Here is a 16,277-nt window from a genome sequence, read left to right as displayed (position 1 = left end):
AGGGGGTAACAGAAATCAAAAACCTTTTTTTCTTTGAGTCGAAGTGCATTAAACAAAGTGGTTAGTTGTTTGCATCAGCAATGGTGATAGTATTGTCTGGGCTTAATTGAACTGATGCATAATTACAGAGCTAATTTGGAAGCAGGTGTCTGAGGCTCTTGAAATAATTGAACGTAAATGAAAATGAAGGAGCCAGATTGAACTGCAGTACCTGAACCAGCTTTTGTATCTCCCAATAATTAGCTCTTTTGGCTGTCACAGTCCAGTGCCTAAGCAGAGACGAATGGCCTCCCACTGTAAGTTATATTCTCAACCTACACTGGAACATAAATATCAGTGCTTGGGGCTTCCACACAATGCAAAATGTATCATCTCCAGAGCTATTTTAGCATTCCCAAGATTGTTTGAACCGAATGTCTGTCCATTTTGACTGAAACATGTAAGAGAAATATGTTCTAATTTGCATTATCTTGTCTTCACACCCTTTATAATGTACACTTTGGAATAGCTCTCTGATATATTAGGAACATAAAATGAATAATTCATTGAATTTCTCCATCACCTTTACCAACCATCAGTAAGCCCATCAATCGCAATTACAAGCATTATTACACTTTGAACAAGTCCAAAGCAGGCGTTTGAAAATAACAAGCATGGCTGATTTCCTCAGTCTCTGGGGGTAGACTGTCTATGAACACCAGACTGTGAAATGCCTGCTGTCTGAATCGCTGACCACCCTCCATTTCACAACACCCACAACTTATGATTCTCTGTGTCCAACACACTGCCTATGAGGAGATGGATGGTGGGCCTAAAGAGGCTTAGTTTTCATGTCCAACAGAAAATGAACCAACACCAAGGTACAATCAAATTTAAAGGCCCAGTGCAGTCAAAATGAAGTTTTCCCTATTTTTTGTAATCATATTGTACAACAGCTGATTAAACGAACACTGTAAAAGTGTGAAGAAATTCGATCAGTGTTATATTTCCTGATAGTTACCCGTTGAAAATACAATCTACACAGGACCTTCTAATCAGCAGGTTTGGCATGGGTAGGGTTTTGGATTTGGATTGGTGACAAGTTAATATAGATCAATTACAAAGAGAGTTCCAAACCTCTCTGCAGCTAGTTTTCAGATTACATATCCCTCCCCCTCCCCACTCAGGCCACTCTGAGACAGTCCTAGCAGAATTCTTGCTTGAGAAATATTTATTTGCTAAATTGCTATTTTTGTTTCTTTTTTAAAATGTTAATGGAAAACTATTACAGTAAGGTACGTAATTCTTACCCAGAAATGATAGTGAGATAAAAATGGTTGCAATTTGGCTTTTAATGTAGCTGAACCTCTGGTCTCCAAGTTGTTTTTATTCATTAAATAAATAATTTCCTGATAGTTATGGTATTGGTTGCATGTGCTTGTTACACAATCTTTCCATTGATTTTGTGAGATATTGATTTGTGCTTCAGGTCTGAGATGCAGTATCTTTCCTCCTAACCATAGCAGTGAGTTTCATCTCAACTGGTATCTCTTTGCACCTCCAGTGTCCTCATATGATCATTCAGGTCCTAGACATTCTCCCCACAATGGGGTTCTCCCCCTATCCCCTCTCAGCTGTAAAGCTCTCCTCTCATATATATCCATGAGTCTAGTCATTGGGTTCCTGATGTGCCAGATCTATCTTCCACCTCCGGGAATCACTGCCACATTAGGCTCCTGATAGATACTGACATTCCCATTGTGCGCGGCTAGTCGAATGAAATGGTGATGATGATGATGATGATGATATTGATGGAGGCTCATTGCCACACAACCACCTTTTGTCTGTCTGTCTGCACACACGCTCGCGCACACACACACACACACACACACACACACACACACACACATATATATATATATATATATATCTTGGCCAAGTGGAGAGGAGTGTATTATTTAAATCAACATAGTTTATTCATTTAATCTTTAGCAGATATACAAACATGGCAGTAACTCTCTAAAGGGTTTTTAGCAGTGATGGTAAGGCTGAGATTAATTATCAAACCGGTGGCCTGGGCCTTTCACTCCTAAAACAATGATAATAGTTCACAATTATCTAAATAGCCTCCTCTTATTGACCTCGTGGATCACTCCCAGTGCAAGGTTTGATCTGTCTTGGGAGAAAGCAAATGTATAAATGGAAGAATGAACAATGCATCAACAGCAACTTGCTCATCTCCCCGGCTATAATGTCTGAACTCCTAATGGGGTTCTTGTTAAAGTTGAAAGACTGCTAGTAAATGTCTGTCTTGGACAGTTTCTAAAGGCAATTAGTGTTTGCCAAGAGCAATTACACTGCAACCAGGCCTTGCATGCTGATTACCATCATGTGCTTTAAAGAAACAAGACGACCCACGGAATGTGACAGTAATGCAGTGCTCAGCCTCACTCTAATTGTTAAATGTTAATTGTTAATTGTTTCTAACATGAGGAGGGCTGACACTTCCAGGGTACTGCACGTATACTGACTACGAGCCATGAACTGGCCTGGCAGGGAACACAGTGTCAGTGGTTGAAATGAAAATAATAAACAGTCTGTGTGATAAACATTTCACCAGCAGGTACCTGTACTGAACTGTCAGCTAAACACCCCCCCTCTCTCTCTGAGGAGCACTTTATCTCTGCCTCCCAGCACAGTATGTCGGTGAGATTATACAGCTTGTCTAACCACAGGCTCCCTTTATTTTGACAGTTTTCTCTTCCCCGGGATAATGACCTGTCACAGAGGATTCATTAAGTTTATGTCATTAAAATACAAACCCGCTGCAGTGCACAATTCTATTCATTTTTGCACTCGGCTTGATTATGACTGCAATCACTAAGCTTTGTCAGAATGCATTTGGAAGGCTCTCATTAGCTTCACAACTGGACTACAAGCAGAGAGCCAAAGACAGAGAGGAAGGAGATCATGGTTGGCGAGCACAGCTCTGGAAGGTCCATCCGCCATCATGACAGGCCGGAGCCAGGCCAGGCAGTTGGTGTGGTCAGCATGGCAATCCAGAGAAGACACAGCTGTTTGCCATGTGTTGCACGCTGAAGGATCCAGCACGTTGACTGCCAAGTTTAACCCAGACGAGTAATGTTTTTGCTCTGTTCTAAAGACTATTTTAAACATTGCCATAATGTTAGATATTGGTAATCTTCTCTATGTACATAGTCATTTTATTGCCCAGATTGTTGCCAGTTCATAAGTAAAATATACTCATTTATTTTACAGGCTTCAATGTTTTGCATAAGCTGGTATTGACATTCCCAAAATTATTTGGTCCTTCTTCAGTAATATACACCATAAAATGTTGACTCTCACAAAACGTCCAAGTCCGTGTCCTGAAAACTCCACAGAGTATATTTTATAGTGCTGTAAGAATGTATTTTCATGTATACTAAGAATAGTAGATTCCCTAGTCCAGACTTGCATTGTAAATTACTTGGAGGACTGAATGGATATAAATCTGTGACAGCCACATAGAGCGGCCCTGAGAGGAGTGATGATTGCAGGGACTTAAGGTGTCAGCAAGCTGCGAGTGAAATACCGAGTTTATTTATTTACTTCTAGTAGGATAGTGTCACTGTAAACAGAGAATTCTTCAGTGATTAAAAGTGAAAATGACAACAATTTTAATGTCACAAATGTAATACTGTAGCAAAATATATTAATCATATGTATAAATCAAATATTATCACCATAGTACTGAGTTAAATTGTAAATTCTGTATGCACATACAAGCACACATATTGTATACATTTCTGACCAGGAATGCAGATTAAGCATTCTTTAATTCTTACAGTTTGTTATGAGTCATTGCTACATAAGCCATGGTGGTGATATTTCAACATACTACTCATAGTACGCTAGTATGATTCTTGTCCTCCCAGCCTCGAAAGCATTATCAACAGAGACCATTTTCAACATAATGTTAAAGGACGAGGGAAGATAATGACTATTTCTTTCTAGTCTATGATGGATGTAATCCTTTGAAGTGGGGGTATTTTGGCCTCAAAACCAGAACATAAAGGTATCCTTCCGCTGAGGAGATTTTTATCCCAGTATGATGCATTTTGCCCCTTACAATGGCGAAAGGCCAGTAAGATGGAACTTTTACAACCACAGTTTGTAGAGGCCTAGCCTAACATACAGTACAGAAAGCAACATACTTGAATCCTTTCATATATCTCCTTTGTAAGAGAAATAAAAGGTTAAGCTTAATTTTAAAGTTAATATATTTGCTTAATCAATAACGGTATATGAATATATGTTTTAAAGAACAAATAAAGGTAATTGATATAAGTAATAGAATGTTAATTATTGATTAGTAGACCCAATCTCTGATATCGAGAGATTCACTTCACTGTCCAAGCAACCCTCTACATTTGGGGTATGGTTATACGGCCCTCCACATTGGTTGATTCATCTCAGCTGTTTTATTGTATCACCACAAAAACGTTATTATACTATTTCATCCTTACACAAGATATTCTCCTGACACAAATGTAAGGTTAATACCCAAGGGGGCTGGTCATTCGTTCTTGTTACGGTTTTCTTCCGGTGAAAGAGAGGAGGACCAAAATGCAGCGTGGTTATTCATAAACATCTTTAATGAAAGATGAAAATACGAACAGTATACAAAAACAATAAACGTGAAAAACCGAAACAGCCTATCTGGTGCAACAAACACAGAGACAGGAACAATCACCCACGAAATACTCAAAGAATATGGCTGCCTAAATATGGTTCCCAATCAGAGACAACGATAAACACCTGCCTCTGATTGAGAACCACTCTAGGCAACCATAGACTTACCTAGACTACTCTACTAAACACAACCCCATTAATCTACAAAACCCCTAGACAAGACAAACACATAATCACCCATGTCACACCCTGGCCTGACCAAAATAATAAAGAAAACACAAAATACTAAGACCAGGGTGTGACAGTTCTATCGGTACGGTTACCAGAGATGCAACCCAGTCGTTCGTTCAAAATGTTCCATTGCCATACTGGCTGGCAATGTTCTTATCTCTTGCTTGCTAGCTAGCAAATTATGGCTAACTTACAGTCACGTCAAACAGTGTAGCGAGAATAACAACAAAGTAGCTGCATTTGTTGAAGCTGATTTATAGTGACATTTACAGTGCATTCGGAAAGTTTTCAGAACCCTTGACTTTTTCCACATTTTGTTACAATACAGCCTTATTCTAAAATGTATTATTTCGTTTTTTCCCCCTCATCAAACTACACATAATACCACATAATGACAATGCAAAAACAGGATTTTAGAAATGTTTGCTAATTTATTAAAAATTAACAACAGAAATATGACATTTACATAAGTATTCAGCCCCTTTACTCAGTACTTTGTCGAAGCACCTTCGGCAGCAATTACAGCCATGAGTCTTCGGACGCTACAAGCTTGGCACACCTGTATTTGGTGAGTTTATCCTATTCTTCTCTGCAGATCCTCTCAAGCTCTGTCAGGTTGGATGGGGAGCATTGCTGCACAGCTATTTTCAGGTCTCTCCAGAGATGTTCAATCGGATTGAAGTCCAGGCTCTGGCTGGGCCACTCAAGGACATTCAGAAACTTGTCCCAAAGCCACTCCTGCATTGTCTTGGCTGTGTGCTTAGGGTCGTTTTCCTGTAGAAGGTGAGCCTTTGCTCCAGTCTGAGGTCCTGAGCACTCTGGAGCAGGTTTTCATCAAGGATCTCTCTGTTGACCTCCCGAGTTGGGCAGCAGTCTAAGACACTGATCAGTGCTAGAGGCATCACTACAGATCCGTGTTCGATCCCGGGCTGTGTCACAGCTGGCCGCGACCGGGAGACTCATGAGGTGGCGCACAACTGGCCCAGCGTCATCTGGTTTAGGGGAGGGTTTGGCTGGCTGGGATGTCCTTGTCCCATCACGCTCTAGTGACACCTTGTGGCGGCCGGGCGCATGGACGCTGACTCCGGTCGCCAGCTGTATGGTGTTTCCTCCGACACATTGGTGTGGCTGGCTTCCGTGTTAAGCGAACAGTGTGTCAAGAAGCAGTGCGGCTTGGCAGCGGGCTGTCAAGCGGGCTGTCATGTGCCTTTTACTGAGGAGTGGCTTCCGTCTGGCCACTCTACCATAAAGGCCTGATTGGTGGAGTGCGGCAGAGATAGTTGTCCTTCTGGAAGGTTCTCCCATCTACACAGAGGAACTCTGGAGCTCTGTCAAAGTGACCATCGGGTTCTTGGTCACCTCCCTGACCAAGGCCTTTCTCCCCCGATTGCTCAGTTTGGCCGGGCGGCCCACTCTAGGAAGAGTCTTGGTGGTTCCAAACTTCATCCATTTAAGAATACATATTTTTTTATTTTATTAATTTAACCCTTATTGAACTAGCAAGTCAGTTAAGAACAAATTCTTATTTACAATGACGGCCTACACCGGGTAAACCCAGATGACGCTGGGCCAATTGTGCTCCGCCCTATGGGACTCCCAATCACAGCCAGGATGTGATACAGCCTGGATTTGAACAAGGGTGACGCCTCTAGCACTGAGATGCAGTGCCTTGGGCTCCCAAGTGGCGCAGTAGTCTAAGAATAATGGAGAACACTGTGTTCTTGGGGACCTTCAATGCTGCAGACATTTTTTTGGTACCCTTCCCCAGATCTGTGCCTTGACAAAATCCTGTCTTGTAGCTCTACGGACAATTAATCCGACCTCATGGCTTGGTTTTTGCTCTGATATGCACTGTCAACTGTGGGACCTTATATAGACAAGTGTGTGCCTTTCCAAATCATGTCCAATCAATTGAATGTACTACAGGTAGACTCCAATCAAGTTGTAGAAACATCTTACAGAAGATCAATGGAAACAGGATGTACCTGAACAGTCTGCTGTTCCCACATGCTTCAAGAGGGCCACCATTGTTCCTGTTCCCAAGAAAGCTAAGGTAACTGAGATAAACGACTATCGCCTCGTAGCGCTCACTTCCATCATTATGAATTGCTTTGAGAGACTAGTCAAGGATCATATCACCTCCACCCTACCTGACACCCTAGACCCACTCCAATTTGCATACCGCCCCAATAGGTCCACAGACGACGCAATCGAAACCACACTGCACGCTGCCCTAACCCATCTGGACAAGAGGAATACCTATGTAAGAATGCTGTTCATCGATTACAGCTCAGCATTTAAACCATAGTACTCTCCAAACTCATCATTAAGCTCGAGACCCTGGGTCTCAACCCCACCCTGTGCAACTGGGTCCTGGACTTTCTGACGGGCCACCCCCAGGTGGTGAGGGTAGGAAACAACATCTCCACCTGATCCTCAACACTGGGGCCCCACAAGGGTGTGTTCTCAGCCCTCTCCTGTACTCCCTGTTCACCCATGACTGCCTGTCCATGCACGCCTCCAAACTCAATCATCAAGTTTGCAGACGACATTACAGTGGTAGGCTTGATTACCAACAACGACAAGACAGCCTACAGGGAGGAGGTGAGGGCCCTCGGAGTGTGGTGTCAGGAAAATAACCTCACACTCAACGTCAACAAAACAAAGGAGATGGTCGTGGACTTCAGGAAACAGCAGAAGGAGCACCCCCCTATTCACATCGACGGGACAGTAGTGGAGAAGATGGAAGGTTTTAAGTTCCTCGGTGTACACATCATGGACAAACTGAAATGGTCCACCCACATAGACAGCGTGGTGAAGAAGGTGCAGCAGCGCCTCTTCAACTCGAGGCTGAAGAAATTTGGCTTGTCACCAAAAACACTCACAAACTTTTACAGATGCACAATCGAGAGCATCCTGTCGTGCTGTATCACCGCCTTGTACGGAAACTGCTCCGCCCACAACTGTAAGGTTCTCCATACGGTAGTTAGGTCTGCACATGCATCACCAGGGGAAAACTACCTGCCCTCCAGGACACCTGTACCATCCGATGTCACAGGAAGGCCAAAAAGATCATCAAGGGCAACAACCACCCGAGCCACTGCCTGTTCACCCCGCTATCATCCAGAAGGCGAGGTCAGTACAGGTGCATCAAAGCTAGGACCGAGAGACTGAAAAACATTTTCTATCTCAAGGCCATCAGACTGTTAATATTAAACAGCCATCACTAATATTGAGTGGCTTCTGCCAACATACAGACTCAAACTCTAGCCACTTTTATAACTAACATTTGTATGTAATAAATGTATCAATGTAAACAATGCCACTTTATATAATGTTTACATACCCTACATTACTCATCTCATATGTATATACTGTACTCTATGCCATCTACTGCATCTTGCCTATGCCGTTTGGCCATCACTCATCCATAAATGTATATGTACATATTCTTTACACTTGTATATACTTATTCCTTTACACTTGTGTGTATAAGGTAGTTGTTGTGAAATTGTTAGACTACTTGTTAGATATTACTGCATGGTCGGAACTAGAAGCACAAGCATTTCACTACACTCGCATTAAAATCTGCAAACCATGTGTATGTGACCAATAAAATTAGATTTGATTGGATAATGAGGTGCGATTTCGCCTGGCATTGAAAATGTGCTCTCTCCTCAGGATACTGCTGTTCAGAGGAGCTAGCCAACAATACAGCTAACACAATCACATTAAACTGAAGCTGGAAAGACTGCAAACTAGCTGCACTTTGTTTCTTTTGACCTTTTTTCAATTGACATTTTTTTGTATATATTCATAAAAATATGCCAGCTGATTCATGATTTAGACTGGCTGAGAAACACGGCCTGTCTGTCTCGTTCCGACTCCTTCATCATTACTCTGGGACAGCTGGAGATCTAATTTGAATATTGAAACAATGTTGCAAATGTCTGAGAGACAGACATCACGGTTAATTTCAAATCTCCGCTGTTGAAAACGAAATGTTAGTCTAAAAGAAATGTGAGATTATGTCTAGATGCTTTTTATAGTGGAGAAGTTTATAAATCGCCTGGCTGGGCATATGAGATAGTGGATTGTGCAGTCAGATGGAAAAGAGAAAATTGGCATTTTAATGGCTGGAATGCAGTTTTAACCAATCAGCATTCAGGATTAGACCCACCCATTGTATAATACTGTAATGAACTCACATAATTTCTGTCACAAACTCCACACAGTTGTCACTAGTCGGATATTCATTACCCACTGAGCAAATAATTACTGTACTTACAGCCTTCATATAAATACATTTTTATCTGATTCTGCAGCTTCGAAGGAGCCAATGAGAATGTGTGGCATGTTCTGGTGAGTGAATTTTTATCAGGTTTTTGCTTTGGTTGACCTTATTTATTTAATTGACATTTGTCAATAAAACTCATGAATGTCAAATTATTTTGTGTTCTACTTATAGCCCTGGCTTTCCTGAAAATAAAATGGTAAAACAATTAATTGTGAGGCTAAATATGAGGGCTTGATGATAAATGAATGTCAGATAAACAAAAAGCTGTTTTTTGCTGGCGTCTCAGGACTGATATGGTTAATCTGTTTGTTTAAGCCATGTTCCTTACAGTTTACCTCAGCCTCCTGCACTCCTGTTCTAAAATGATAGCAATATGCCATACTCCTTCCAGTGATTGTATTAGACAGCACCATCCAGCACCTATGGCATCAACAACGATGTTGTTGTTTTCATTTACAATGTGTGGTTGCTGCCATAATGGACAAAGGCACTGATACAGTTTGTTGAGGAAAACACATTACATTTATGTTGTCTATCATCCAATTGTTCAACATGAAATTCCTTTCTCATAATACGTAAAGCCTGGAACACGATGGAATACGTTAGACAGATTAATAAGGCTCCTGTTTGTGATGATTCCCCAATCATGAGCTAGACACCACAGCATACACTGCTTTCATCAGCTCCACTCTCATTCCAAAACATATCAAATAGCCAATTCAGGGTAATTTAACCTTCTATTACCCTTAACATTAACCGTTTTTTCTTTAAAGGGACCTTAAGTAACCTTAAAATAAGAGCATATAAAATTGCATAAATGCATAGCACAGATTCTAAACACCGAGTCACAATATCGCGAGACTTCCGAGAACGGCTGCGAAACAGACCAAGACCAGGCGGGGTTTGGGAAGTCAAGTCGAGAAAAAATATATATAAAAACACACTGAACACAAATGGTAGTGGAAAGATACAAGGTTTTAGTATTTTTTTGTATTTTAGATGATGCCATAAACTCTCTCTTACAATGTACCGGAAGTGTTTCTATGTAGTCAAAAATCTTGATTTTAGCATCATCCCGGAACCGGGGGAAAGTGTTAGCTACTGTGTTTAACCAGCTACACTGATTTATTCACCAGAATAATATCCAGGGTTTGATGAGACATGGGGGGTGCACAGAGCATCAAAATACCTGGAGGAGGATCCGAAGGTTATCACGTCCTCAGGGTATGGATCTTTAGTAGCATGCTAAACCACGAGCTGTAACTGGGCTAGTTTATGATGGGAACGTAACACATAAATGCTTGTCATGAGTGTGAATAACGATAATGTTGTTGCTGTCATCAGGTTGCTGTAGAATGTCAGTGTGTATTTTATGTGCTCCATGTGAGTAATTCCCCACGTATTGTCGTTCAGGGAAAAAAACGGTGTAGTCTAACCAATTAAACAGAGCAATGTCTGACGAGTGAAATTGTGCAAGCTGATTTGAATAGCTAGTTAATTAGTTTGTTAACTAGTGCCAGTTCGTCGCTTGACTCGAGCAACCGGTCTGTCAATGTGTATGACGGGGGTGGGCTGTTGTTTCAATTCAGAACACACTTGCAAAGGTCATTGCACCTGTGTGTTAGCTGTGAAAGTGTGGTGATTTAAATTTTTAAGGGCAATATGAATGTCATGTTATATATGTCATGCGCAAAAATCCTGTCTCAATTTGCAGGTGCAAGAGAATTCCCCTGGGCATCGTGCAGGATTGGAACCATTCTTTGACTTTATTATTTCCATCAGTGACACAAGATTGGTAAACTCATTTCTCAAATCTACACAAGATTGGTAAACTGTCATTTCTCAAATGATCTACATCCTGAAGCTGTCAGATCCCATTGCAGCTCAACTATTTTCAAAGTCAGAGTTACAAGACAACCTATAGGTGGACTAACTTTGTTTACAGGTGATGATACACTTTAACATCTGTACATTTTTGTCAGAACAAAGATGATGACACATTTAAAGACTTGCTGAAGGTGAATGTGGAGAAACCCATCAAGATGCTGGTATACAGCAGCAAGACGATTGAGCTGAGGGAGGCAACAGTCACACCCAACAACATGTGGGGAGGTCAAGGGCTTCTGGGTGTCAGCATCCGATTCTGCAACTTCGAAGGAGCCAATGAGAATGTGTGGCATGTTCTGGTGAGTGAATCGCCTTGGCGTTTAGAGCTGCACGTATGAAGAAATGTAAACCTGGATATGTGTTGATGTGAAGACTTGCAGTGACCCGATATACAGTGCTGTGAAAATGTATTTGCCTTAATAATTTCTCTATTTTTGCAAACATTTTTATACTGAATGTTATCAGATCTTCAATCAAAACCTAATATTAGATAAAGGGAACCTGAGTTTACAAATAACAAAAAATATACTTATTTTATTGATTTTAATTAACAAAGTTATGCAACACCCAATTTTCATGTGTGAAAAAGTAATTGCCCCATTACACTCAGTAACTGGTTGCGCCACCTTTAGCTGCAATGACTACAACCAAATGCTTCCTGTAGTCGTTGATCAGTCTCTCACATCGCTGTGGAGGAATTTTGACCCACTCTTGTATGCAGAACTGCTTTAACTCGGTGACATTTGAGGGTTTTCAAGCATGAAATGTTCGTTTTTAAGTTCTGCCACAACATCTCAATTGGGATTAGGTCTGGACTTTCACTAGGCCATTTCAAATTTGTTGCTTTTTATTCATTTTCATGTAGACTTGAGTGTGTATTTTGGATCATTGTCTTGATGACCCAGCTGCGCTTCAGCTCACAGACAGATTGCCTGACATTCTCCTGTAGAATTCTCTGATACAGAGCAGAATTCATAGTTCCTTCTATTAAGGCAAGTCGTCCAGGTCCTGAGGCAGCAAAGCATCCCCAAACCATCACACTACCACCACCATGTTTGACTGTTGGTATAAGGTTCTTATTGTGGAATGGGTGTTTTGTTTTCGGCAGGCATAATTGGACCCATGTCGTCCAAAAAGTTGACTAAAGTTTGCAAAAAAGCACAAGGAAGCACCAGGATGGTTCAAGACTCTTGGAAGAATGTTCTATGAACAGATGACTCAAAAGTATACCTTTTTGGACAACAAATTTGAGGTTTTGGAATGGCCTAGTCAAAATCCAAACCTAATCCCAATTGAGATGTGGCAGAACATGAAATGATCCGTTCATGCTTGAAAACCCACGAATGTCACTGAGTTAAAGCAGTTCTGCATGAAAGAGTGGGCCAAAATTCCTCCACAGCGACGTGAGAGACTGGTCAACAACTACAGGAAGCATTTGGTTGTAGTCATTGCAGTTTAAGGTGGCACAACCAGTTTGTGAGTGTAAGGGTGCAATTACTTTTTCACATGAGCATTGGGTGTTGTACTTTGTTTATTAAATAAATTAAGTAAGTATGTCATTGTTGTGTTCTCCGGTTCCCTTTATCTAATATTAGGTTTTGGTTGGCGATCTGATAACACAAATATGCAAAAGTGGAGAATTAGAAAGAGGGAAAATACTTTTTTCACGGCACACTGTGTTTATAATTTTGGTCTGTATTCTATTTCTTGTCCCTAGGAAGTGGAGCCAAACTCTCCTGCAGCCATGGCTGGTTTGAGACCACATACTGACTATGTCATAGGTGCAGACACTGTCATGAACGAGGTGTGTGGGATGCCTTTCTTTAGTGTCATTTCAATTATGGTTTCCCTACACTAAGCTGTTGATGTAGTGTTTGACTATGGTTTTTGTCTGAACTTTTCCCCACAGTCTGAGGATCTCTTCTCCCTCATTGAGACGCATGAAGGGAAAGGGCTTAAGTTGTATGTGTATAACACTGACACGGACAACTGTCGCGATGTGGTTATCATTCCAAACTTTGAATGGGGTGGAAAGGGCAGGTATGGCATTGACGTTTTGTTAATTCATTTAGCAGAAATTCCTATAGGTTGCCCTATAGAACACATACTCACTGTGCCCTTCTTCAGCCTAGGCTGTGGGATTGGCTATGGCTACCTGCACAGGATACCCACACATACATTTGAAGAGGGTAAGAACATCAGTGTTCCTGGGCATATTCCAAGTGAACCAGTTTCCCCACTTAAGGATGGCTTCACAGAGGTAAGACAATTTTGTAAATGACCTACTTCTTTTCACTTCCAATATCTGCCAGTCACATGAAGGAATTTGTGTGCAATGAGAATATTTTACAGCACTGGGTGTTGATCCCAGTTTTAATTTGTTCCTCAGGTTCAGCTCTCTGCTGTCAGTTCTCAATCTGCAGTGCCTTCTGCTCCAACTGGGTTGGAACAAAATCTCTTTGACCTGTCAGTCAGCTCAGCTCCTCTCACTGTCCCGAGCGCTCTTCAAACAGGTATGCTAGGTATCACTACTTTTCATTCAGACTCATAATGCTTACAGACTTGATATCACCAAGTAAGAGATTAGTTATTAATAATGGATTCTATCTTTGTCCAAGGAGTACCTACTGTGCCAATGTTGCCTAGCCAAGTCAGCCACCTGCTAAGCACTATACCTCCAGTCATCCCTGCTCCCACATTACCAGGTCATTGTTGGACACTGTTCTAGTTTGGGAACAATATGATGCATGTATTATGCTTGTGGCTTGGTGTATTTCATTGTTCATATGTCCAGCACAGGTCTAATGTCGTTACCCGGAGGCCTACCTCCCCTTCACAAACTGGCAAATTTAAATGTCACTTTACCAGACTTGGGCACAGTGTCATTACCAGGTATTGGAGGGATGCCACCAGCAGGTACTGTCAATGTTTTCAAGATTCTTTGATGGTTTTTAAGATGTAGGTTTATGGATATTTGTATACTACTGTTAGTAATATTGCTGTAACTTTACACCTGTCTCCTCAGGTTTCCCTCCATTGGCCCCTCTTCCTCCCCTAAACCTATCCATGCTCAACTCCCAGCTGCCTCTGGTCCCAGGAGTAACTCCATCAGAGTTCACTCTCCCACCTAGCTCTGCAAGCGGCAATTCCCAATGAGCAAACACCCTCATCCTGGAAGCAACATCCTCCTCCAGAGCCCCAGTGGTCAGTGACACATTGACAGAAACACTTCTCCCTACACCAGTGGCTTCCTCTGAACCTAGAGAAACACTAGTGACTTGACTCCTAGCAGAGAACCATTTACCGACAAGATCTACTGCATTTAAAACTCAACAAGGAAAGAATCTGGAAACGCTCTGTTGTACTTCTAAATCCATGGCGGCATCCCCAATTATCCACCCTTTTCCAGAAGTGTGTATATTTGAACATTTCTTGTTATAATCATTGGCTTGAAGTTTGCACCATTGTTAAATCCACGATGGGGAGTGTACACTCTGGGAAAAGGGTGGAGAATCGGGATGCAGCCTTGGTGGCTGAAACAACAGCAAGGGTCTTCGGAAGAACGATGGGCGGTCAGAAATGTGAGAATTATTGTGAGATCTGCTTTAGTCTGTTGTAATGCAGATGTATTTTTATTTTTGTTGTACAAAAAATTACTAAAACATTAATGAAATATCCCTTTCTTGAATAAATTGATTTATTTTTCTTGTCTGCAGCATTGACTTCTCATACTTCCATTTGTAGTTCTTTGGTTGGTGTAAAAATGAAGGTACTTTACTGCTGAAAACCACAGGGTGTCAGTGTAGCACCACAATGAAACGTGACTATGGGAGAATCTATTGCATACTCATCCCGTCTTCTCTCAACCCATCATGAGTACACCAGAGGTCCTGCCCTGCTGACCTTCTCCAGTGGGTTTTGAGAAGGATGCAGTTGAGATTTTCCCACAATGTACCTTAAGCAGATTCCTTCGCAATGGGATTGATTAATTTTGCACTCACTATTACCAAGTTGGTGAATCTTGGCTACAAACCAAGTAGTTTCAAACTATTTCCATTCAGTGTTGTAATTTGGTATGATTCACTCTTTGTTGGCCTGCTGCATGTTAATTGTATTGAGCCTTTAAACATTTTCTGCTGTAAGTTTTTAGATGGTCAGTGGAAAAGAATATTGGTGCAACAGCTGATCAAGAATGCTGCTGCTGCTCATGTTAACTTTGCCCTTCAGTTCCATCCTGTCACTGGCAGCATTAGATCTAAAGCATGCCTACTCCACTGGGCAGTGAAAGAAACTCAATCATACACGCAAATAATCAGACTGGGTCACTGTCTGGTCAGCAGGCTCTTCTGGCACTCTCGGTCCTGTCTGACCCCAACGACAAGGAACACACCTATCTTCCCTTCTCAATTATCCCCAATATTGTCAGGGAGCCAAATGTACATTGGTGTTCACTCTGTGCTACGTCTACAATTCCAGCAGAATCCTCACAGGTACAGGTTTGAGAGTGTAGCTATTTTCCTTTGCCGCAATTGAGAAACGGTAGCCAGACTAGATACAGTGCATTTGGAAATTCAGACCCTTTGACTTTTTCTACACACAATACCCCATAATGGCAACATGAAAACATGTTTTTGGATTTTTTTTTTGCAAATAAATGTAACATACCTTATTCACAAGTATTCAGACCCTTTGCGATGAGACTCAATTGAGCTCAGGTGCATCCTTTTTCCATTGATAATCCAAGGTTTCTACAACTTGAATTGAGTCCACTTGTGGTAAATTCAACTGATTGGACATGATTTGGAAAGAAATATCTGTCTAGGTAAAGTCCCACAGTTGAGTGCAAGTCGGCGCAAAAACCAAGCCATGAGGTCAAAGAAATTGTCCGTAGAACTCAGACAGGATTGTGTCAAGGCACAGATCTGCACCAAAACATTTCTGCCACATTGAAGGTCCCCAAGAACACAGTTGCCGCCATCATTCCTAAATGGAAGACGTTTGGAACAACAAACTCTTCCTAGAGCTGGCCGCCCAGCTAAACTGAGCAATTGGTGAAGGTCACTGACGGAGCTCCTTTGTGGTGGGAGAACCTTCCAGAAGGACAACCATCTTTGCAGTACTCCACCAATCAGCCCTTTATGGTAATGGACAGACTGAAGCCACTCCTCAGTAAAAAAGGTACATGACA

General features: G+C 41.6%; 1 protein-coding gene across 3 annotated transcripts; it reads left to right on the top strand.

The window, feature by feature from the left end:
* Positions 1-10,231: 10,231 nt before the first annotated feature.
* On the top strand, positions 10,232-14,804 carry LOC118367081 (Golgi reassembly-stacking protein 2-like). Of its 3 annotated transcripts, none has more exons than XM_035750094.2 (10): positions 10,232-10,426; positions 10,917-10,997; positions 11,185-11,388; positions 12,807-12,893; positions 12,999-13,129; positions 13,217-13,349; positions 13,479-13,602; positions 13,708-13,794; positions 13,889-14,005; positions 14,115-14,804. In XM_035750094.2, exons 1-10 carry the CDS (start codon positions 10,364-10,366, stop codon positions 14,243-14,245), a joined length of 1,158 nt encoding a protein of 385 aa, XP_035605987.1. In that variant the 5' UTR covers positions 10,232-10,363; the 3' UTR covers positions 14,246-14,804. The 3 variants fall into 3 exon arrangements, with proteins under 3 accessions (XP_035605987.1, XP_035605989.1, XP_035605990.1); XM_035750096.2 differs by lacking the exon at positions 10,232-10,426 and adding an exon at positions 10,668-10,806; XM_035750097.2 differs by lacking the exon at positions 10,232-10,426 and adding an exon at positions 10,800-10,818.
* Positions 14,805-16,277: the final 1,473 nt, after the last annotated feature.

The sequence above is a fragment of the Oncorhynchus keta genome, chromosome 34 (assembly GCF_023373465.1).
Source record: "Oncorhynchus keta strain PuntledgeMale-10-30-2019 chromosome 34, Oket_V2, whole genome shotgun sequence".
In the NCBI taxonomy this organism is placed as follows: domain Eukaryota; kingdom Metazoa; phylum Chordata; class Actinopteri; order Salmoniformes; family Salmonidae; genus Oncorhynchus; species Oncorhynchus keta.
This window is presented reverse-complemented; position numbering and strand designations above follow the sequence as displayed.

What these genes read in the sequence shown, in the direction of transcription:
- LOC118367081 (XM_035750094.2), top strand. Translation starts at nt 10,364, where the DNA reads ATGGGGGGTGCACAGAGCATCAAAATACCTGGAGGAGGATCCGAAGGT. An exon ending in TTAAGGATGGCTTCACAGAG is followed by an intron (nt 13,350 to 13,478) that starts GTAAGACAATTT and finishes TTTGTTCCTCAG; the next exon opens with GTTCAGCTCTCTGCTGTCAG. An exon ending in CCCGAGCGCTCTTCAAACAG is followed by an intron (nt 13,603 to 13,707) that starts GTATGCTAGGTA and finishes TCTTTGTCCAAG; the next exon opens with GAGTACCTACTGTGCCAATG.